Source organism: Glycine soja, chromosome 2 (genome assembly GCF_004193775.1).
Source record: "Glycine soja cultivar W05 chromosome 2, ASM419377v2, whole genome shotgun sequence".
Classification (NCBI taxonomy): domain Eukaryota; kingdom Viridiplantae; phylum Streptophyta; class Magnoliopsida; order Fabales; family Fabaceae; genus Glycine; species Glycine soja.
Window position 1 is genome coordinate 32,882,595 of NC_041003.1, and position 24,825 is coordinate 32,907,419.

Sequence of the window (24,825 nt, forward strand, 5' to 3'; positions counted from 1 at the left end):
GGAAAACTCTCTCGTCAACGGTCTTTAACTGCGGAAATACAAACGCAACTTACGCAAAATAGCCTGTGTATATTATAGTCATTGTTCCCGTTATGAAAACAAAAGAAACTTCACTGCCAGAAGGGCAATATGGTCTTTTCAAAACGTTAACGTGAAAATCAGTTGCGTTGGGACCTGATTCATCTTCCGAGAAAGAGAACACCTTGGCGGCTTCTGAAGGTGGAAAACGCACAAGATTCCATTCCATCCCTTCAATCTGAATTACTATCATTTTCTTTATATGTGAAACCAAAATTCAGAATGTAACATTCGGAGGAATGAAACAACAAGTGAGTGGTCCCGTGTTCATAATAGAAGTGTTGACAATGTGGGCTTAAATAGCTGCCCGAAAACAAAAAAAAAAGTACAAAAAATTTAAAAAAAATAAAAACAAAGAATCAATTTTGGCATTCCCGTTGACCCTATTGCAATTTGCGGTAGCTGGCACTTTAAAGGAGCCACCTTGTCAATTCAATTGTGGAATTGGGCAACCTTGGTTCTTGCCCATGTTGAATCTCAGCATGGGGTTCTGTGTTTTGGAGATTCAGATCCGAGAAAGGTGAGTCAACGCTCTGCAGATGTCAGAGAACTAATGTAGGGTCATGTGATTGTTGCCTTTGTTTATTGAACTCATTTGTGATTCTTCAGTTTTTGTGTAGAAAAATCCAAATGGGTTTGCATTTAGCTTTATTAGTTGTAATTTGCTGCCACCGTTTTCTTCTCTTCATGTCTTAAGAAAAAAAAAGGCTTTCTTAGTTTTAGGCCTAATTGAGCTTTGTAATGGTATGCTGTGTTGGTAGCATTTGTTTATTGAACTCACCAGTGATTCTTCAGTTTGTGTTGAAAATCCAAATGGGTTTGCATTAGTATTAGTAAAGTGTTGTCATTGTTTTCTTCTCTTCATTTCATAAAGAAAAAAGGCTTTCTTAGTTTTAAGCCTAGTTGAGCTTTGTAATGGTATGGCTGTGTGTTTTTGAATATGCAGATGGGATATGGCTTTGGTCATTGTGAGGAATAGTGATAGTGATTTTACTGTTGCTATTTCAGGTTATGATGTCAAAATAGCCTGGTGAATCAGAAGAGCTTGAGTTTGTTTTGTAGTGTTGCATTGCAGTTTAGTATGGCGAGGGACTTGTTAGATTTGTTCTCCATGAACAAATGGAGGTGTTCTTGGTCTCTTGCTGCAACAATTGCTTCTGTTGTGGCATTGGTTTCTGTAGTACATTTGTTCTTGTTCCCTTTGACACCCACTTTCAATTATTTTAAGATAGCCCAGGACTCGTGCTTCCCAACTAATGCATCGGCAGAATTTCCAAGCAACCGTGACCAGGAGTGGCCTGCAGTTGATTTTAAGCGTCAGTTTCCGGCTGACTTACACGGAGCATTTGTTTATCAGGGTGCACCGTGGAAGGCTGAAATTGGCCAGTGGCTTGCTGGTTGTGATTCTGTTATTAAGGAAGTCAACATCACTGAGGTAACAAGTGATAGTAACTTTTATTTCTGTCTTTCTGTTTACATTATTGCCTTCTTTCTGAGTTGTTAATTCAGAGGTTTCCTGTTAGTTTTTTAAAAGTAGTATGGTTGTTATTTTCATTGACTTGATATCTGCTTATCAAAAGTAATTTTTGCCCCTTAATAATATTGTTGATTAACAGATAATAGGTGGCAATAACTGCAAAAAGGACTGCAGTGGCCAGGGGGTTTGTAATCTAGAATTGGGACAATGTCGATGTTTTCATGGTTATTCTGGTTAGTTTTCTTCCCTCCTTTCATTTTATTGACCTGATACATAAGGCTTACTGAGAAGCGACTATTGTAGGATTAACTCATTTTGACAATCTTGTAGGTTTAGCTCTCATAATTTATTATCTTTCATAATATTGCTGTGATCAAAGACTGATGTTCACACACATTCTTTGGTGACTGGTAAATCACACACAATCATTTCCTCAAGGACCTACTTAGTATTTTTTAACTTGAATATTCTTGAAGTCATAATTCTCCAATGAATAGGTGTTGTTACTAGTTAGATACAGAGGTCTTTACAAAATGTTTTAGAGTTAGTTAAGCATTTAAATCCGAGATATATCTCCGGCGACATTTATTGTACCAGCTAATGGCTGATGTGTTATTTATCGTCTGGGGATTATAGTAGGTTAAAACTACTACATGCATGTAATTCCCTTGTTTGTTACTAGAAAAATAATATTAAACTTTTCTAATATTTCGAGTTGTTATCTGAGCTCTTTGTCTTGAGGGCTCTACTTCCATGTCTAAACCCTAGCTTCCTTCATTGTGGCACCTTTTCCCTTTCTCTCCTTCATTGTGGAGACCCTCCTTGCTAGCTTGTTTGCCACTGTTCAGACCGAAATCACGTGTGCCCACGAGCTCATTGCCAGTCCAACATGTGTAGTTCACATGTAGTCCTCAATGTCGTTTCGAGTTGCTGGTTGCACTACTCTGCTTGTTGGCACTACTCAGCCTCTTTTAGTGAGTGGTTGCCCTAGCTGTGGTGTTTTGAGCCTAGTTAATAGGTTTGCAATTCTTTCTAGTACGTGGTACGAGTACGGGTGTGTGGTATGCTACCTTACTAAGTATGTGGTACATGGGGGTATACTTACCACTTGTATCGACTGCCCATGAGACATTTATATCTGCTAGTACCAATCCTACTCTAGAGGCAAGTGTAATTGCTGCAATGTGTATCTAATTGACAAATTCAACCTAGTCCAGCAACCACAATTGTCTGAACTAGAGTATTCATTGGAGAAAAGTATTGGTAGCCCTGAGTCTTCAGTAATTCTCCTTCAGAATTCAGATGATTGCCTTTATAGTTCTGATTATTTACCCATTGACTTGAGAAAAGAAAAAGGTCAATGTCGGTGAGTGATGTTTTTTGGCTGACATCAGTTGAGGTTATTCGGCCAACATCAGACATGACTATTTTTTTGATGACATTTTATAGCCAACATCACCTGAAAAACCCTAATTGATGTTAGCTGAAAATAGCCTCGGCTTCTGTTAGCCATAAATAGGTCTAGGCGTCTAGCTGATGTTGGCAAAAAACTTCACTTATTGGCCTCAGAAAAAATCCTAACTGATGTTGACCAAAGGAAATCCTAGCTGATGTTGACCAAAAAAATCCTAGCCAATGCCAGGAAAAAAATAGCCCCCACCAATGTCGGCAAAAAAACCCTAGTTGGTGTAGGCAAAAAAAAAATACATCGGTCGATGCCGGCCAAAAAAACCCTAGTCGACATCGGTTTCAAAATAGCCTTGGCCAAAAAATAGCCTTGGCCGATGTTGATTGAAACAAAACTTAGACGATGCCGGTTGAAAAATAGTGACCGCCAATGTCAACCGCAAAAATCCCTAGTCGATTGAAAAATAGTCTCAATCAATGTCGGCTGAAAAACATCATCAGCCCATTGGCTGAAAAAACTCGGGATGACATCAACCAAAAACATCATCAACCGATGTTGGTAAAAAATACTCTAGACAACATCGGCAAAACAATAGCCCCAACCAATGTTGGCTGAAAAATCCCCTAGCCAATGTTGGCTGAGAAACATCATCAACCGGCATCAGCCGAAAATCTTTGGCCGGCATTTGTCGGAAAAAATGCATCAATTGATGTTGGACAAAAATAGCCTCGGCTAATATCAGCCAAAAATTTGCTTTTGACCAACCTTGGCCAAGGTTGTTTTCAAAGGAATGCTTTAAAATCTGAAAATCCAATAAAGTATTCAATCCATATCCAAATAATTGGATTGGATTTAAAATCCAAAAAACTAGATTTGGATATAAAACCAATCCATTAAAATGGATTAAAAGTGGTTTGGATATGGTCGGTTATGGATTGGTTTTAACTAACAGGATTTTTTTAACACCCCTAATTGGAGGTGTATACAAATGTAGATTATGTCTGATCAATTGTTGATAGGAGATCCACCTCAGGATAATGCATTTTCTCATGTGATAACTTGGAGGAGCAAGAAACAAAATGTGGTTGCAAGGTTAAATCTTAAGGCCCAAGGAGTTTCTGAATTACTCTGGATGAAGGTCATTCTGGAAGATCTCAAAATAGCGTATGGAGTCCCTACGAGAATTCTACGTGGCAACAAATCTGCCATTTATATTTCTCATAATCCAGTCCTATATGATAGGACAAAAGGCATAGAGATAGACTGAGACTTTATTAAGAAGAAATTGGACAATGGCGTTATAGCAGCAATGTGTGTCCCTTCTAGGAGTCAAACTAACAGATATATTAGCTAAGGACTTTCCACGGAGTGCTTCCATTATTTGTATATCATGTGGACAGAATATTTCCATGTAATTTTGATTGTGTTTTATTTTTTGTAACTGTAATTATGATAGCAAGATTATTTCCCAATAAATACTAGGTTAGAAACTTAGAACTAGTATATGTATCTAATTCCCCTGTATGCTATTAATTAGAAAATTGATATTCACCTTTTTTCAATCTCTTACTAGTTACTTCTAACTTTTAACTTGTTTTTTTTTTTTTTGCTAAAGGCGTTGTTAACATTCTCTGATATGCTTAAAACAAAACAAAGAAGAAAATTACATAATGTGCTGCTACCATTTCCTGAATATGTTTGATTATTGCAGAAAGGCATATTTAATTTATTAGTTGGTCTGAACTCTGAACCATCATGCTAATTTCTGAGGTGACAGGGGATGGATGCACTGAAAAATTGCAATTGCAATGCAACTTCCTTGGATCACCAGATCAACCATTTGGGAGATGGGTTGTCTCAATTTGCCCAGCCAACTGCGACAAGACAAGAGCAATGTGCTTCTGTGGAGAAGGCACAAAATATCCAAATCGACCATTAGCGGAGACATGTGGGTTTCAATTTAAGTATGTAAAATCCTATACCTAGCATTGAGTTTCATTGGCAAGCTTTCTCAATGTGTACTATTCAAGTCTCACTCCTTTCATCTGTTTCAGTCCACCTTCTGAACCTGACGGTCCCAGAATAGTGAATTGGACAAAAATTGACCAAGATGTCTTCACAACCAATCGTAGCATACCAGGTTGGTGTAATGTGGACCCAGCTGAAGCATATGCTGGAAAGGCAAAAATTAAAGAAGAATGTGACTGCAAATATGATGGTCTTGCGGGCCGACTTTGTGAAGTGCCTGTGGAATCTGTTTGCATTAATCAATGCTCTGGGCATGGCCACTGCCGTGGCGGATTTTGTCAGGTGATTCTTTTGTTTATTCTGCACATGGATTCGTTGTGTTACTTGTGTACTGCAAGAAAAGCTTTGCCAATCATCTATTATTTTCATTTTCTAGTTGTAGGAATAGTGGCAAATAAATTACTACCAAGACATATATGATAAAGAAAATTATTTTAAAACATTAAAGCCCATAATTAAAAGTCTTATTCCTCGAAAAGTTGCTCTGGCTATGTTTATTTCAAAATCAAATAACTTGAAGTTGGAGGAGGATAAACCTCTAAGGAAAGAGTTAAAGAATACAGAGGAATGAAAGATCAATGAAGGATTAAAAATTCATGAACAAAATAGCACAGGTTCTTTGGAATCCTTTTGTACAGATGCTATTTCAATTTCTGAAAAATTGTGTTTCTGTTTACTAGTGTAGAGAGTCTGAACTCAGTAGAACTAGGAAGCCTATAATGTGAAGCCAATTGATGCTGAGTAACAATTAAAAGAATGAACTCTCTTTGAAGTACTAAATGCCAGTTATTACCTGTCCAAAACAGTGTCTAGTTTCATTCCTCTAAATGACATTGATAAGTTTCTCAAGGGTAACAACAATAAGATAAAATGGAACTATGACCTTCTGTGCTATATAAATTCTATCTGTTTCCATTCGTTGTATGTAGATAAACTAAATGTTTTGTATTTATAGTGTGAGAATGCTTACTTCCATCCAATGTCAGTAAATAAGGTGAATGTAGTGTATTTTCAGTGCGACAATGGCTGGTATGGAGTAGATTGCAGCATGCCATCTGTTATTTCTTCTATTAAAGAGTGGCCTAGTTGGCTTCGTCCTGCCCGGATTGATATTGCTGACGATACTCATGCCAATGAAAAAATGATTAATCTCAATGCTGTGGTTGCAAAGAAAAGGCCTCTTGTATATGTTTATGATTTGCCCCCAGAGTTCAACAGCTTGCTACTTGAGGTCAGGATAATCTGAATGTCACTCTTGGTTAAATCCTAAGAGCAAAATTTTGATTTTTTTTTTACTTCTATTTTGGTTATTGTAGGGACGCCATTTTAAGTTAGAGTGTGTAAATAGAATTTATGATGGCAATAATATAACAGTTTGGACAGATCAATTGTACGGGGCCCAGGTATTTCATGACTTTTATATAGGAGCATTTCATTCGATCAAATTTAACATTTATAGCAATATATTTATCATGTGCTGCTGCTTGTCCGCAGATAGCACTTTATGAGAGTTTGTTAGCCAGTCCTCATCGAACACTAAATGGTGAAGAGGCAGATTTTTTCTTTGTTCCTGTTCTTGATTCATGTATCATAACTCGTGCTGATGATGCTCCTCACTTGAGTATGCAGGTATATTTTACTTACTGTTGTTTTTATCAGAATATATATGTAGAATATTTATTGCTGCATGTGGCATGCATATAAAGACTGACTGCATCAGTGTTTCAGCCTATGCATGCTAGTAGTGCTTTCAGATCATTTTGAGTTATAATATCTGTGATTAATTGGATGACATGACAGTCAACACTGACTGGCATCTATGTTATGATGTACATGGATTTTCCCTTCCATCAACTTTCTTGAATAGTCATAATTTTGATATTGGAAAAGACCAGGGCCGGCCCAATAGCAAGTGAGGCCTAAAGCAAATTTTAATAAAAATATTTTTATTTTAAATGCGAGAACTATATATTGGGCCTTTTTGCTAACATATGTGACATTTTTTTTAATGTGGCCTTTTTAGCTTTATAAAAACTAAAGGTAATTATTTTTTATTGGTGGGCCTAAAGCTTGAACTTTAGTTGCTTTACCCTTGGGCCAGGCCTGGGAAAGACAGTTGTATGTAATGTTCTTTTTTCCCTTTTCAAATGGAAGGATAAAAATATCTTCAATTATCTATTACTTGTTTGTTCTTACCATCAGCAAATGCTTAGATTATGTTATGTCACTCCTGGTGGTAGATCTGTTTTGTAGTTGTTGTCGTGTAAAAATTTAAAGTCAACTGAAATACGTTTCGGCTAGTCTTATCTCGACAAGATCCCAAAATAATGATGATGATTTATGCCAAGAAGGGGAATCTACTCCTTGGCTATGGGTTCCCAAGCTACTCCGGAAAGCGCTTGGTGTAGGTGAACAAATAAGAAAGGGAGAAAATAGGATTTGGCGTGAAAGGTAATGGTTGAAAGGCTATAAAGGAAAGTGGTAAAGGAAAGAAATAAAGGAAAGGCTGTAAAGGAAAGCTTTATGAAAGCAATAAATGGCAGAAACTGTAAAGAAAAGTGATAAAATAAGTGCAGGATAAAATAGGTTTGTGTTTTGGATTGATTGTGTGCCTAAAATTTGAAGTACAACGCCCATTTTTTCTAGTCATGCTTTGTAACCTCCAACAACTCCCCACTATGCATTTTGAATTTCAAACTGTTGCACAACTTGCTTTCTATTTTAAAGGAACCATTATATTTTCTTTTGATGCTTCTAATGCACTATCCATTGACTTGGTCTTCTGTCACAATCTTAACCAACTTATCAACAATTTATCCATCAACATATTTTTATTTTATTTTTTCTGTTGCCAGTAGTAGTAGTGTTAGTATATTTGTGTGTGTGTGTGTGTGTGTGGCATTGGCTATAGATTCCATGTTTTACACTGTTATTTTTCTCTTTTTCTTACATTGTTTTATAACATTAAGGAGCATATGGGATTGAGGAGCTCTCTCACTTTGGAATATTATAAGAAGGCATATATTCACATTGTTGAACAATATCCTTATTGGAATCGCTCATCAGGAAGGGACCACGTCTGGGTAAGGAGAATTGTTTATCTTATGTTGAAGATTTTTTAATGAAGTAACTTTTACTGTATTTGCTTGTGCTAATTATTTCACTTCTCTTTTTGAAGGCAGTCTTTTTCATGGGATGAAGGTGCTTGCTATGCTCCTAAGGAGATATGGAACAGCATGATGTTAGTTCACTGGGGAAACACAAACACAAAGCATAACCATTCAACCACAGCATATTGGGCTGACAACTGGGATAAAATATCTTCTGACAAAAGAGGCACTCATCCATGTTTTGACCCTGACAAAGATCTCGTGCTTCCCGCTTGGAAAGTTCCTGATGCTAATGTGTTGACTTCAAAACTTTGGGCTTGGTAAATATTTGTCCAAAAATTAATTTTCACCTAAGTGATTTGCTTTGTTTTTCTGGTCATGTTTGAATCTTTTATTCTATTCATTCAAGTTCTTGAAAGCAAACAATGCAACCATGTTATAATTTTTTCCAGGTCTCATGAGAAGCGGAAGACTTTGTTCTACTTCAATGGGAATTTAGGACCGGCGTACCCTCATGGAAGACCTGAAGATACGTAAGTTAACTAAAAAATTATTTTGGAATTTGTAGTATGGTATATATTTGTTTAAAGCATGCTCACATTTTCTTTAATTAGTAACCTTTACATTCTGTTGCCTAATGTTATTTATGAAATTAAATAATTTCTCACTTTCTTGTTACTATTGTTGGTCACCTGATGTTCGTTCAGGTTTAGATGTATTGTTGGTCACCTGTAGTATGGTATATATATATTGTGTGCAGGTATAGCATGGGTATCAGACAGAAGTTGGCAGAAGAGTTTGGTTCTAGCCCTAACAAGGATGGAAAACTTGGGAAACAGCATGCCAAAGACGTCATTGTGACACCAGAGCGTTCTGAAAACTATCACTTGGATCTAGCAAGCTCTGTTTTCTGTGGAGTGTTTCCTGGAGATGGATGGAGTGGTCGCATGGAGGACAGTATTTTGCAAGGATGCATTCCTGTGGTCATTCAGGTAGTAATTTAAGCTCTTTTTCATTTCTTATTTTTCCCCAACAGAATAAAGTTAAAAAATGTATTTGTATAAATCTTATCATTAATATCAAGTTGCTTGTTAGTTTTTTAATCTAGTGACCTGGCTTTGCCATTGCCAAGGAGATTTAAGTCACTTGGTTAGCTGACAAATCCTATACATTTGAATTCAACAAACAAATGGATGTTAACAGAGTGACGATTCATAATGTATTGGAATTTTTTGTGGTTCATCTTCAGAATGTTTTCATAACCTTTTCTCTTACAAAGAACAAGTCCAGCTCCATCTGCTTGGTTCTGGAATGCAGCACTGGGTTGTGGGCTAGAGCAACAGTGCTCATATTATCACAGAAGACCATGGGTGTAGTGTGTCTGACTTGTAATTCAGACAGCAAGGTCTGAATCCTAGTTACTTCGGCAGTAGCAAGAGCCAGGCTCCTATACTCTGCTTCTGTGCTTGACCTAGCCACAACTTTCTGCTTCTTAGATCACCAGGACACAAGATTAGGTCCTAAGAAAATAGCTGCTTCTGAAGCCTAGTCAGCATCACAGTATGCCTGAACAGAAAAATTTGAAGACTTGGAGGGCTGTAATCTTAATCCAAGAGTAAGAAACTCATTCAAGTATCTTAGAATTTTCTTTACAGCTTGCAAATTCTGTTCTGAAGAACTGGACATAAACTGTCATACTTTATTGACAGAAAAGCTGATTTTTGGTCTGGTTATGGTGGCATACTGAAGTGCTCCCACCACTGATCTGTAGAGAGTAGGATCTGTTGTAGAGGCCATTTATTGGTGATAGCAAGAGTGAGAATGATCCTAAAAGTGACCGGTTTTATCACTGGTGAGAAAGTCTCATTATAATCATGTCCAAGCCTTTGATGAAACCCTTTTGGCAATCAACCTTGCCTTGTACTTGTTGATAGAGCCATCTGGATTCTGCTTGATCCTACAGACCCACTTACTGCTAATTGCAACTTGTTGAGATGGTAATTCAACTAGGGTCCAAGTACCATTGCTGATTAAAGCATCATATTCAGACTTCATAGCTGCATACCAGGTGGGATTTGAGATGGCACTTTTGACATATTTGGGTTCAGCATGAGTCAGCAACAATGTGGGGTTAAGTCTAGGTTTCACAATTCCTGATTTTTCCCTTATGGACATAGGATGATTGTTTTCTGGTCTAGATAAATAAGTTTGAGGTGGTGCACTGGGTTGTAAAGGTTCAGGAATGAGAGATAACTGAGAAGATTTGGCAGAGGTGGTGAAGTGTTGACAGGAAGGGAAGAGGTGATTGGCTCGGGTGGAGGAGACTGTTGCTGTGGAACAGAAATAGAGGTGTCATGGGAAGAAAAGCTAGGTTCTGGTGAAGGCTGATATGGGGAATGCGGCTGTTGTATAGAAGCAGTAGATAAAGGTGAAGGTTGAGGAACAACAGTAGCAGGGATAATGGGTAAAACAGTAAGGGGTGTGGGAGTAGGTTGAGAAGGAATGGGTGTGGAGGTTTTTTGAAGGAAATAGGGCTGGGTAGGGAAATTTTGACTCATTGAATAACACATTTTTTTCTGCCATCTGATGCTAGGCATTTATAACCTTTGTGTGAGTATGAGTAGCCTAAGAAGACACTCCTGTGATCTGTATTGAAGTTTATGAGAGTTATAGGGTCTTAGAAGGGGGAAGCATGCCCAGCCAAAAATTCTGAAAAAAGCCTAATCTGGGTTTTTGTGGAACAGCTTCTGAAAAGGAACCTCATTTTGAATTGATGTAGAGGGAAGTCTGTTGATTAGGTACACCAGTAAGAAATGCATGGTTCCAATAGTGAAGAGGCATAGCTGCTTGGGACAGCAAGGTTAACCCCATGTCAAATATGTGCCTATGCTTCCTTCTATTACCCCATTTTGATGATGGGTATGAGGGCATATTAATCTGTGATTAATACCCAAATCATTTAGAAATTTGGTAAAAGGTTTGTACTCTCCACCCCAGTCAGATTGAACAGCTTTTATAGGGAAATTAAACCGAGTATTAACCATAGCCTTGAACTGCTCAAACTGGTGTGGGCATCTACAAAAGTAACATAATACCTGTATCCTGAACTAGATAAAAAAGGTGCAGGGCCCCACAGGTCTGTAAAAACAAGTTCAAAAGGACTAGATAGATAGTTAAGGAGATGAGGGCAATCTATGTGATTTGCGAAGACAACAATGTGAACAGAAATCTGAGACAGTTTTATTGATAGATGGAATTTTACAAATCTGGAATACATATCTCATGACATCTGCACACTAGGATGACCCAGTCTAGCATGCCAAGTGGCAAATGACAAAGCATTACAAGAGGCAGAAATGCAGAATTGCCAACAGTAGTATTATTTGAAGAACTATTTACAGATTCAGAACTAGAATTTGAGCACAGTGGTATTAGCAAAAGACTTTGGCTTGTGAAGTTGAAGTATGTCTGTACATAAGGCATCTGAGAATAATAGTATGGAAAAGGAGCCATTACAGGCATGTACTGCTGAACAGAGGGAACTTTCTGTGTTACAGCTTGTTGTGTTGAAGGTTGCTGGATTACAGATTGCTGTGTGGAAGCTTGCTGTGTTGGAGGAGTGGTTTCTGTGTTAGCATAGATCATGGGCTGTGTAGGATCATGGTTTTCTTCATAGCGACAATAGCAAAACGAAGCTTCATGACCAAATTTATGACAAACTTGGCACTGAATGTTAGCAAACCTACCTCTGCCACGGCCATCTCCTCTACCATAATTGTTGCGACCTCCATTGCAGCCACCATCACCACGACCACCACGTCGGCCAGAGTTAATCGGTGGTGGAGGATTTGAAGGATTAGAATTGTTGGTTGCGGAAGCCATTGTTAATCCTTAAGATTGAACAAAGCTCTGTGATACCATAAAAAGATTTCAGAATTGAAAGCGAGAAAAACTTAAACTTTAGAAATGCAGTTTTTGATATTAATTAACTCGACTGAGAAGTGGTTACAGCTCTAGTATATATGCTAGAGTGAGTACAACTGTAAACAGCTGTCATAACTGACAGAATGACTGTCAACTAACCTAAGGTTAGTTGAGTTAACTAACAATACTAACTCTGCTTAACAGAGTAAAAAGAAAAAGGAGTAATTCTGCTCTTCTACTCAAATAAGTTTTGCCTCTTTGTTTCCTTGTTCTGTAGGATGGGATTTTCCTACCGTACGAGAATGTTCTCAACTATGACAGCTTTGCTGTTCGTATACCTGAAGCGGAAATTCCAAACTTGATAAAGATCCTCCGGGTATTTATTTTCCCCATTTTTTTCTATAATTTTTTTTGGGTTATTGCATAATTTATCTTACAATATAATTCAAGACACTTTGCATAAAGTTGTCATCCTGGGCAACATTGGTTGAGTGGTTGCTAATCCTCTTTTTCTTTCAGGGATTCAATGACACAGAAATTGAATTCAAGCTAGAAAATGTTCAGAAAATATGGCAAAGATTCATGTATCGTGATTCTGTTTTGCTTGAAGCTGAAAGGCAGAAAACTGCTATTGGACATGTTGATGATTGGGCAGTTGAATTCTTAAAGCTGACAGAGGATGATGTCTTTGTCACTTTAATACAGGTACTTCTCTTCGTTTTTTCAAAACTATTTTTGAATGAGGTTTGAACTTTGGTGAGTTAGCAACTAGGTGTTATGATACCCTGACATCAACATGTTGATTGAGTGCACAGAATGTTGATTGAGTGCCCCACCCCACAGGCACAAAAAATCCCTCAAATTTGTTATTGTATTGAAACAACTAATTTGAAGTCAGCTAACAGAACCTTTTTAATTATGCTTTTCAATAGCTTCCCTCAAGTTTAAGTTTTTAATCTACTGCTAGTTCTCATCTCACCAAGATCATTAGGCACACAATGTTTTGGCTCGAAAGGAGTTAAGGGGGGGGGGGGGGGGGATCAGAAATCCTTTTTGATTTCAAAAAAATAATTAATTTCCAATTTCTAATACCATAAGATACTGTAGGACAAGTTAGATAACTCCTAATGATATAATCATGCTGTTTGATTTCATGGCAAGTAATTTCAAATTTTGATACACTTTGACTTGTACATACCGTGGATCAAAAGAAGCCTGATGTTTTAATCATCAACATTATATGCAAAGTGGAAAATAAATATTCTTAGATTGCAATTCATGTATTTATTTGTCTATATATATATATATATATAGATAGATAGATATATATATTACCTTTTAACTAAATAGCTTTTTGTTATACAAGATTTTGCATTACAAGTTACATAATGACCCTTGGAGGAAACAAGTTCGCCACAACAAACATTTTGGATTACCTCACCAGTGTCTGGTAAGCACCAGCTGAGGAGCATGGATAATGTGAAGACTACAAAAGACCAAGTTACTCTAAGAGGAGTAGGGGAAAGGATAACCTTTCTGCTACATTTTGGGAGTCAAGATGAAAAACATTATGTATGAGTAATTTGTAAAAGGACAAGTTCCTTGTAGTTACCATCTCCAATGCAGTAAATCATTCAACCAAGGTGGACGTACAACATTCTTTTTCCCTTCTCACATAAATATGTGCATGGAAAATGCATTTACAGTTTTTATTTTTTCAGAGGTTTATTCTGTCAGGTTTATTCACAAGAGGTTTTTATGGAGAAAAACAAAGAGAGAAAAAAAAAGGTTACATATTTATTTTACTTGTTTCATTTTTGTTCCCTGGATATTGTTAGGCAATACAGATCTTTGAATTGGGTTAACAAAGTGGTGCTATGCCGCACTCAGCAATTATTTGATAAATAAGTGATATTGATACTGCATACATATTTATAGAATTTTTCGTTTTGACACCTTTTAATTAACTATAGCAATTAATAAATAAGTGGTATTAATACTGAATTTTGAAATAGAATTCATTTAAGATAGAACAATGGAGAAGACATAATTACCTTTTGGCAAGTAGAAATTTGAGAAGCTAGAGAAAATTGGAGAAAGATGGTATGGGTACCAAGAAGAGCACCTCACAAGTGAGATTAACACAAACCACACTTGGAAGTTGGATCGGTAACACCCTCTACCCCTCACATATATACTAATAAAGGAATAAAAATTCAAATATTAATTAAAAGTATTTTTAAAACATTTTTTTTTCGAAACAAGTCTTTCAAAGAGGAAAGAGGCTCACATTCATTTTCTTCTACATCATATTCAAACTTGTCCAAATAAATAATAAAGTAATCTCAACTCAAACAAGGTCGTCTAAGCTTCATACAATTAATATAGAACCTATATCCTAATGTCACATCCTATCAGAGCGTTGTGTTCCCGTGTCCTCTAGCAAGTTAAAGATCATCACAGGATCCAAACACAACAACACATACGAAGTGAGTTATCACATTCCTAGCTAATAGAGAAACAAGACAATTAAATATACATATTATATAAATGAAATACCACTTGCTTAAACATAGCTCACGTAATTTCACCACTTTGTCATTCAAAATTCATTTTTCAATCATTAATCACATTACACAAGAATCCCACACTCCGATCAAGATATAATAACGCATCAATTTCATAATAAACAATTAGCAAGCGTATGCAACAGTTATACTAAAACTCAATCCTATATGCAATGTGGTACCATGTCAGTGAAAAACCACCCTAGGGCGCTTAGGAGTAAATAACAAGACGCACCACACAATGGGTTTGTCAGGTCACTCTCACTAAGTAATATCATAGGGAGACCAGTCAGGGTCACGATATTTTGTGAGAATGCTCCAACCATATGGGATCAGCATAGGCTTAAAGGAATATTCAAACCCGATGACCCCCAAGGCCTACACTTCGAAGAGTCCGTCAGGATCTCTCCCTCCTAATTCAAGTCCAATCCCTAAAATCATTTTAGCACACAGACACTGCTCGTGAATTATACAATACCCACGACCTCACACTCGTGTATTAAACACGTACAACATATTGCGCTACAATTTAACACTGGTTCTTAAATAGGAAACCTACACTTTCTCTTTAACACTGGTTCCTAAATAGGAAACCTACACTTTCTTTTTAACACTACGCATTTACAGTTTTCTCAAGATAACACTGGTCGGGTTATTGTACAATTCACAGCTTACAGCACCAATAATGTCACATCAAGAGTTAATCACACACTTATTCACGACCAAAACTCATTCACAATTTCACATCTCATAATGTCACAATCCACCATCACATGTTTTCACGCATCTCACAATTCAACACCTGTTCTGCTTTACACTTTTACTCAATCTCAATAACAATATTATAATCTCAAGACAACATATTATTCCACAATTCATCACATATTTCATTTATAAGCACTGCTCATGAATTATACAATACCACGACCTTACACTCATGTTTCAAACATGTTTAACACAATTGCGCTACAATTTAACACTGGTTCCTAACTAGGAACCTACACATTCTCTTTAACGTTGCGCATAAACACTGGTCAGGTTATTGTATAATTCATAGCTCACAATATAATTAATGTAAAATCAAGTGTTAAACACGTTCACTTATTCACAATCAAATATCATGTCCACACTTTAACATCTCATAACATCACATCAACCATCTCATAACATTTCTAATGATATTCATAAGGTACAACATATATATGTTCATCAAATTTAACCATAATATTCTCAAACTCCAACACTTAATAATTTTTGGAATCATACTATAACACTCTACAATATTATTTACATAAATTATTAATATAAATAACTACCTCTATATACATAAACTAGCATACATCATATTGAATCACAAATTTCAAAGTAAGCTTTCAATGCACAAATTCTAAAATAATTATATGAACACTTCGGTCAATTTCAATTATGATATTAATTTTTTAAAATTATATATAAAAACCTAAAAAGCAAGAAAAAGAGAAAATACAAAATCAATATATCTCTCTAAATTTTTCCTTACTTTATTTCATCAATTCATATTAATTAGAAAAATGCTCGATTTATAAGGTTCACACTCAACACAATAGCATATCAATTTCACAACAATTGGTCTGTCAAACATATATAATTAACTGTAATAATTATAAGGATAAAATGAAAATTGCAAAAACACCCCAAAACTTATTCCAATTGATATCTCTAAGGATCTCTACGCATGTTCTCACTATTCTTCAATTGTGAATAACTCATCCCTTACCTCTAAGCGGACTCACGTGTCTTCCGACAGCGATAGCGGCATCTCTAGCAGTTCCCTGAGATTCCTCCAATTTTTCCTCCGACTGCTTCGATAGAGTTCTCAAAGGTCAGAGAGACGGAGAAGGGATTGAAGCCTCCACTTGTACTGTCTTCATGCGATTCCTTTTTCTCCCTCCACGAATATTTTCTCACAAATCCCAACGGTGAAAGTGTGAGCTATTGAATTTCAAACAACATATCCAAATTTCATGAAAATCTAACGGTTAACGAAACCGGGATCGTAGGAAAAGAGAAAGCTATAGTGCGAGGGGTATTTCTCTTAGCTCCGACATGTGTTTTCAATTCCCAACGGTGAGAATGTTCGGAATTGGGTTACAAACGTGGTGATCAAATTTCATGATGATCCAACGGTGAATGAGTTCAAGATCATAGTTTTTATGAGACAGGTTTGGAAAAAAAAAAGAATTTTGAGAAGAGAAGAGAAAAAACGAGAATGAGGAAAAGAGGAGGCACCGTCGGTGTGAAAACTGACCTAACGCTATTTATAATTATGTTTACTCTATTTATTTATTTATTTATTATTTTATAAAAACAAACTCTATTTTATTTTCTATCAAACAAATAAATGAAATACTCTTTTTATTTTCTCTCAAATCATTATTTTAATTAATAATTATATCTCCTTATTTATTTATTTATTTATAAAATCTCATCATTTTTTTTTCTAAAACTCTATTTATTTATAAATAATAAACTTTTTTTTAAATTAGCTTACGAAAAAATGAGATGTTACAGGATCAATACAATTAACTCACAAACAGACTATCGCTTGATACCTCAAAGTTGATCTTATTGTTTCTATTCCTTTTGAATAATGAATGATCAATTTAATCTCTGAAATTATATATCATTATCATTTTAGTCTTTGAAACCGTGAAAAACTCAAGTAAGTCATTGAAATTTTTTAGGATTTCATTAATTAATTTTATATCCTTAAATGAAAGTCTAAATAATTTCAGAAATTTATTTAAATTTTTCTTAGTTTTAGGAACTAAAATTCAGAAGCTAAATTGGTGTTTACTAATTTCTTTTTCAACAAAATGGGCCTTCGAAGTAAATTTCTACAAGAAAATATTTGAAATATCCTTGCTTTGATGACTTGCTTAAGACCTATATTCTACGGAAGAATTAATTAATTAATATTAGAATGAATTACTAATGTATTATGTTTCTTTCAAGTCTTATCAAAACTTGTTATATATAGGATGATTAACTTAGATAAGTTCAATGATCATAACTAAAAAGTTAACTTTAACTTATGCAGAGATCAATTTTAACTGAGTTTTTTTTCTTCTTCTCCTACAAGTGTTTATGGAGAAATTTATCAAATAGATAAATAGGCAATTGGGTCTAAGTAGATATGTTTTTGTTTGAAACGAATATATAACTTAAAACATATAATAAATTTTGATATATTATTATTATTATTATTATTTTTATTATCATTATAATTATTATTATTCTCTCATGAAAGTTATTTAGTTAAATTACACTCCTCTCCAGTCCACTCTTCGAGAATATCTACTTCCTTGAAACTTGAAAGATGTAAAATGTGTTGCATATGAGTCCATTTTAATGTAAATGTGCATTATTGTAGAGATTTTTTTTTTCTCTCTCACGATGATTCTCAACATAATTAATAGTCAATTTTAAAGGTTTATTATTATTTTTGTGTGACCTTAAATGAAAATTTTAGAAGAAATCTTAAAACCAAAAATATAGGTATTTAAATTTTATTTTACCTTCTAAAATACTAAAACTAATAATAAAATATATAAAATTACTCACCATTATTAAGAGGTTCATTTATATTGAAAATGATTAAAATATATAACTTATATTAATCTCTAAAAATATAGTGTGTACATTTTAAATTAAAAGAGTCACAAAAAATAAATTAAAAGATACAACTTGTAAAAATTTAGCATCTTTTAGAAGATAAGAATGTAACTGCTGTTGTTGTTGTTGTCAAGTTAGGCCATACGCCCTTTGGGATGGTATATTTTCACCACTGTAAACTTTTATAATTATACAATTAATTTGTCAGAATTTTAAAATAATAATAAAATTTGTATGGATATTCGCTTGAAAACTATTTAGTTGTTATTCTACGCTTTTGATTAATTGTGTTGTGCTCCGTATACCTTGAAGTGATTATTCAATTTTGATGTGATTGCACAAAAGGCAAGAAATATTTACAGAGATTCTATATTTTGATAATATTTAAAATGCTAGCGGCATATTTTTAACATATTTTTCTTATTTACTGAAATTTATTAAAAATTATGAGTCTCATCTTTTATTTAATATTTTTTTAATAATTTTATAATTTTTAATAAATTTTAATCAATAAAAAAAGTGTGTTAATTACGTTGTTATCTTCTTAGAAACATTCTTGCATCAGAATTCTGTTTGTGTTATTAAAGCTAAGGTTTTGGACGTTGTGATTCTTCTTTTCTTCCTAGTATTCAGGCTTATTGCCTTCCTTTTGATCACATTGTTGAGATTTCAAGAGCATGGACAATTATTCATAAGTAAATAATCCATAGAGAAAATAAATGCTACCAAAACTCTAGTTTTTTAATTATTCATACCATTATGCTGCTCGATTGTTATTATTTTGAAATCTGTGTAAAAATTGCAGATAATGATAAAGCATATACTGTATGTTCAGATGAAATGGGATTTTGGAGAAGTCGAGGATTCTTCAGTGATTTCATGTAATAACTGTCACCTACTATATTTTTCTTTTCTTTATGTGAAAACCAGCATTTGCAAACGTTTTCTCAATTACGTAATTCCATGATACGCCAATGAAAAATCTCGCTTTGCAAGGCCATGATTCCAGGAATTAGAGTGCCATCAAAACTGCTAACTGCATACATTATTGAAGTCAACGATAACGCCATGTGCATACCTAAACTCTCTTTCCTTGATTCCACAATTCCATGATTGTTTGTGTTGCTAAGTCATACTTGAAAGAGTATATTTGGATAACAGAATTTAAAATGAGAAATTTTAAATTATTTTTTTTTTAAATATTTCAATTGAAATTCTTTTATTTTTAAAATTTTGTATTTGAATAAAAAAAATTAAAATTGTGAGGGTGAAAGAAAATAAATGTAAAGAGAAAAGAATATATAGTTGATGTAGTTCCAATGAACAGAATATTGATGCAACATAGGAGGTGGCGGCAGAGAAATCGGAACACGATGGCGTATACCCCTACACCTGACCACAACATTCAGTCAATGATGCAAAGCATGACGAGACCCTCTGTACCGGCGAGCACCTCTGCCGCGTGATGGGTAGCGACAACTACTCTCCTGACCGACTGGTGCATCTACGTGTTCCCATACACCCACACCCGATTAATGCTCCACAAACTCATACAGTGTTTCTTGAAGAAGAAGTTCATTGGCGTGAGGGAAGAGTCACGAGTTTGAAAATGAGATTTCGGAAACTTTTAGGAAGAAGAGAGAATGAATGTTATATAAAAAATAAGCAAACGTTAAAAGATTCTTCTATCAAAAAGAGAATTTTAATTTCTCACCTTTAAAAAAGAAATTGAAATTCCACATTTTTAATTGTTTAAAATTTTGTTTTAAAATTCCAAAAGTTTAAATTCTTCATAAAAAAACATCCAAACAAAGAATTTTAGATTACATAAATTTAAATTCTCTATAAATTACTTTCCTCGATTAAAATCTTCTCAAATACACTCTTAAAGATTCGCTAACACTTCGCATGGTCATGCGTGAGATCTTATAATCAATTCTGTATGTGCGTGAAAGACGTTAAATATTTTTTATACTAAGCTACTTTCCCTCTAATACATTGCTAGCTGCCTAACAACAGAAATTTTTTTTTTGCTTAAAACAAACTATAATAGAGTAGTAAATCAAAGGTCCAACATGCACTCTCTGATTATATTGATAGAATTGGTTGATGACTTGATCTACTCTGCACCTAATTTGTAACTAGTTTCAACCATATCAAAGCTAGATAGTTTTCTTAATAGTTCCAAATGGAAGGGGAGAAAGTAAGGTCCTCGTTTATGTCATATGCTTCAAACTGGATTTCTTCTGATGCACGATAAAAACTATCTGCAACTCCATGGTCATGCTCATGCATCTCAATCAATTCCTCCCAGTTAACACTACTCATGTCAGAAAACACTCCTGCTTGTTCACTGCTCTCATCTCTTGATGCAGCTTCAGACACTGTTGTTGAACTTCCTGAGCTATTAGTTTTCTCTTCCTCTCTTTCTTCCTTTAGTATTCCCATCTGCTGAAGAAACTCAAGTAGGTCAATCTGAGGCTTCTCCTCAAAATCACCAACAATAGTTTTCTGTGATGAAACTCGAGAATTACCCTCTTGCAGTGGAGGAAGAATTTCTGCATGGTTTTGGATGTCAAAGTTCTCAAGGTCCACCACCTTTGGATGAGTGGACAATGAACTAGTATGTGGTGATGATTGAGTTTGACTTGTTGCAACCACCCCATTTTGCTTAAGCTCTTGCAGCTTCTGATGGATGACATGGACACTAGGTTGAGCATTGAGGTTGAGCAATCCACCTCTTGAGGGAAACATTGAAATGAAGTTCTTGGAAGGGAACCACTTGAAGTACTTGTGAGATTTGGTGGCGGTGGAATTTGTGAAGATAGTTGGTTGCATCATCATGTGGGGGAGGTTAAGGTAAGCATCAGGGCCATAGAGTCTCCTTGCAGCCTCATCATAGGCCAAGGCAGCTTCTTCTGCTGTGGCAAAAGAGCCAAGCCAGAGCCTTGTTCTCTTCTTTGGCTCTCTTATCTCAGCCACCCATTTGCCCCATGTTCTTTGCCTAACACCTCTATACTCACATGAGGAGTTTTGAGGGCCACCTTTGCCCCTTGTTGGCCCTTTCTTCCATGGCTTTGGTGGAAACATTTTGCAACCTTCCATGATGGGAAATTTAGTAATGCAAGGTGGTGGAATTGATGCATGATGTGGGAGGAATGGAGCAGGATATGTAGGAGCAAGAGTGGAGTTTGGTGTTAAATGTTGTCACGTTTGGAGAAGTGGCCATGTGACCGTTACTTAGTGAAGGCAAATATTGCTTCAAATTCTGCAGACTCTCAAACATGAATAACTTAAAAATATTTTTAAGACCAAAAACATGTTTTGAGTATCTTAAAACTGATTTTTCAAAATCACATTATCATTTAATTGATAACACAAAATAAAAATTTTGATATGTAACCCAAAAAAATATTTATTAAAGATTTTAAAATTCGATTATTTATCAAAAACTTTAAAAAGTTTCTTTTTCTTCATCTTAAATATCTTAAAGTTATTTATCTTTGAGAGTCTCTAGCCCCAAAATTAAAACATACTCTTTAGTACTTAAATTTATTAAATATTTTATTTAGTCTCTTCTACAGTGAAAAAATTCTCACAAATTATAAATTCAAATCACAAAAAATTGCACAAAGAGACTAAAAAAAATATTTTACAAATTTAAAAGATTAAAAAAGTTGATTTGAAAGACAAAAAAATAACCTTAAATTCAAGGATTAAAATCAGATTTAAATTTTTTATAAGTTCTTTTAACCAATAATATATTATTTTTATGGGCTGAGTGAATTCTTTGGCTGTTGTCGTGAACTTTGTATATTACACGTGTTGATTATTAGGAATATGAGATTGCATGGTCTTAACATGTGGTCTTAACATGTGGTGGTAGATAAGTATATATTTTTGTTGTCTAAATCTAAACATAAGATAACTTGTTCCACAAAGGGATATAGTCAAACTGAAAAGCTGAAAAAAGATTAGCTTTTTAATAACTTCTTTCACGAAAACGGGGTTCTTGAAATTAAGGTCAAGCGCTTTTAATTGAGTGACCTAGTTATTTTGGATATCTGTTTTGCTTTTGGAAGTCACGGGTAATGGATTGTTATGACATACCCACGATTATTCAAGCTTATTAGTGTAATACACCGTGTGCTGCACGGATGTTGAGTATACAATTTATGATTTTTTTTATATTATTATATTTTTATAATATATTTATTAATTTTTTTATAAATTTTATATATGTAAAAAAAATAAGATAATTATAAATATTCATATATATTTAAATAGTTTTAGTGTTTTTTGAATTTTTTTCTAAGAAATATGAGATTGTGTGTATTGAGCTGGACGGATGTAGTTGGATGGTAATCATTTTTATCCGTCTAATTAGAATAATACTCATCATATATTCATTCGTTATCTTCACGATACCTATTAAGAAGATGTCTATAGATTTTTTAATATCCAAAACTATCCACGGATATGCATGAATAGTTTAAAAATATTTTAACAAACATTTTTATTTTAATTTTTATATATTTTAATATTTTCTTGAATTTTTTTTAATTATTACAACTAAAGTTATTCAAATATTCTAGGATCTACACAATAAAGATGCCCACATGATTAAATAATTAAATAAATATTATGAACTCCAAACAAAATTATCTAAAAATTAAATTACTTTCTAAAATATAAACTCAAATATAAATACATTAAAATATAATTACAAATAAAATTATATTTCGAAACATAGGTACAAATAAAAAATATTTACATATTTAAGTTTGGTATAAAAAAAGAACATTTAAATTAAAGTACCATGATACTTACCCCATGTCTATTAACAAAATGGCAGTGAAGATACATGTAGACTGAACTTATTATCCAGTATCCACTAAAGATACTCAGTTAGCATCTATTGCAAAATTTATTAGCAAATATCAGTGGGTGTGAATTTCTTTGTCATTTTTAGTTGTATATATTATTTTTAACTAAATATGAAATAATTTAATATATATTTATTTTTGTATAATATTTTTAATTAAATGATAAAATATATTTTTTAAATTTTATAATTAAAGTAATCTTATATAACATTTTTTTTGGAGAAAATCAATATGAAATTATCATCTGACATCATTTTATAATATATATATATATATATATATATATATATATATATATATATATATATATATATATATATATATATATATATATATATATATATATAGATTTGAGCATAGCTTTAGTTAAATTAAGACAAAGAAAATTCGGTCATTATGATTAATTAATGGTTGTTTAATAAAAACTTAATCAAACTATGATTTTGAAAATGATAGCTAAAGGAGTTTTAACAGTAGTTCGTCTTAAGCGTCACCTTAAATTTCACATGACATACTCTACGAAACACTGGACAGGAGAATCATCTTGAGTATAAAATATACAAGTTTATCCGTTTGATCCTCTAACCAATTCAATTAGATCTTTGACTTCAACAGAGTTACAATTAAAGGTATTACTTTACCTAAAAAATGGACCGATCCGGTGGGAAAGATTAATTTGCTTTCAAATGAAAAAACCCCAAATACCTTTCCTTGAAACATAAAGGATTTGATATGGAAGATAGCAAAAGGTTATTAAATGTTAGGCAGTGACTCCAGTAACAAGGGAAATAGTTTTTTCGAGTAATTGTGAGTGCTTTGAATGAACTCTGACATTCTTCTTTGGATTCTATACATTAGCTGTCCTCGAACGGACAAATTACAAGAAGATCCACCTCAACATTTTCCAATTTCACGAGCTACATTTCACATGTTTTGCTGCTATACACAGCCTGATTCTCGAGACCCAGTTCACCTTTATCCCATGCTTTCCCTCTATATGCCTAGCTATGTCATCTGTGAATTACATTCTTAATTATCACCGAAGCCTACAAAATGCCCTTTTCAAGCCAAACAAAACATTGGTGACAAATATAGACACGACAATGAATGATGGTATGTGGTAAAATTGGTGCTGAGAAGGCAACCGTATGACATAATTATACTTGGGGTTATTACAAGACAAACTGGAAATAGATGATTCGAGGAAAAGAATGAAATAAAATAGAGGAAATATACAATTGTGATTAGATGAATCACCTGTGTAAAACATATGAAGAGATATACAATTAAGATTTCACTACATATTTATACAAGCGACCAATTTTTTGTGAAAATTTATACCAATAATTGATTTTAAATGATCAGGTAAATCAACCTTACCATTGCCTCATTGGCAATCAAATGATTCAGAGCTAATCAACCTTATCAGAAAATGGCATTCAAGTCACCACTTCCATGATTCTCTTTTCTTGTCACATCGTGCAACTTTCTTGTTATGCTAATTTAGATAAATCTCTTACTAATGTGTATAAAGCAGATCCCATTAGCAAATCTGAAATTGGCTGGAGCATAGCTTTTGAAATGGGATGTTTACCTGTTTAGTGTTTATTAAGCACAAATGATCTGGCACTTTCAAATGTCACTTAGAGTCTCCCTTGAGAGATTTATACATTTTAGTTGAGAGCTTTTGAGA

General features: G+C 34.1%; 2 protein-coding genes across 2 annotated transcripts; one reads left to right on the plus strand and one right to left on the minus strand.

The window, feature by feature from the left end:
* Positions 1-205: 205 nt before the first annotated feature.
* Positions 206-13,950, plus strand: LOC114392721. Its single transcript, XM_028353944.1, has 15 exons — positions 206-598; positions 1,087-1,513; positions 1,695-1,788; positions 4,741-4,927; positions 5,018-5,273; positions 6,007-6,222; positions 6,308-6,394; positions 6,486-6,620; positions 7,961-8,074; positions 8,174-8,421; positions 8,554-8,634; positions 8,862-9,093; positions 12,303-12,401; positions 12,545-12,730; positions 13,392-13,950. The coding sequence occupies exons 2-15, from the start codon at positions 1,160-1,162 to the stop codon at positions 13,488-13,490; spliced, it is 2,388 nt and encodes a 795-aa protein (XP_028209745.1). The 5' UTR covers positions 206-598; positions 1,087-1,159; the 3' UTR covers positions 13,491-13,950.
* Positions 13,951-20,138: 6,188 nt separating this feature from the next.
* On the minus strand, positions 20,139-21,355 carry LOC114371505 (dehydration-responsive element-binding protein 2F-like). Its single transcript, XM_028328923.1, has one exon. It carries the CDS (start codon positions 21,349-21,351, stop codon positions 20,422-20,424), a length of 930 nt encoding a protein of 309 aa, XP_028184724.1. The 5' UTR covers positions 21,352-21,355; the 3' UTR covers positions 20,139-20,421.
* Positions 21,356-24,825: the final 3,470 nt, after the last annotated feature.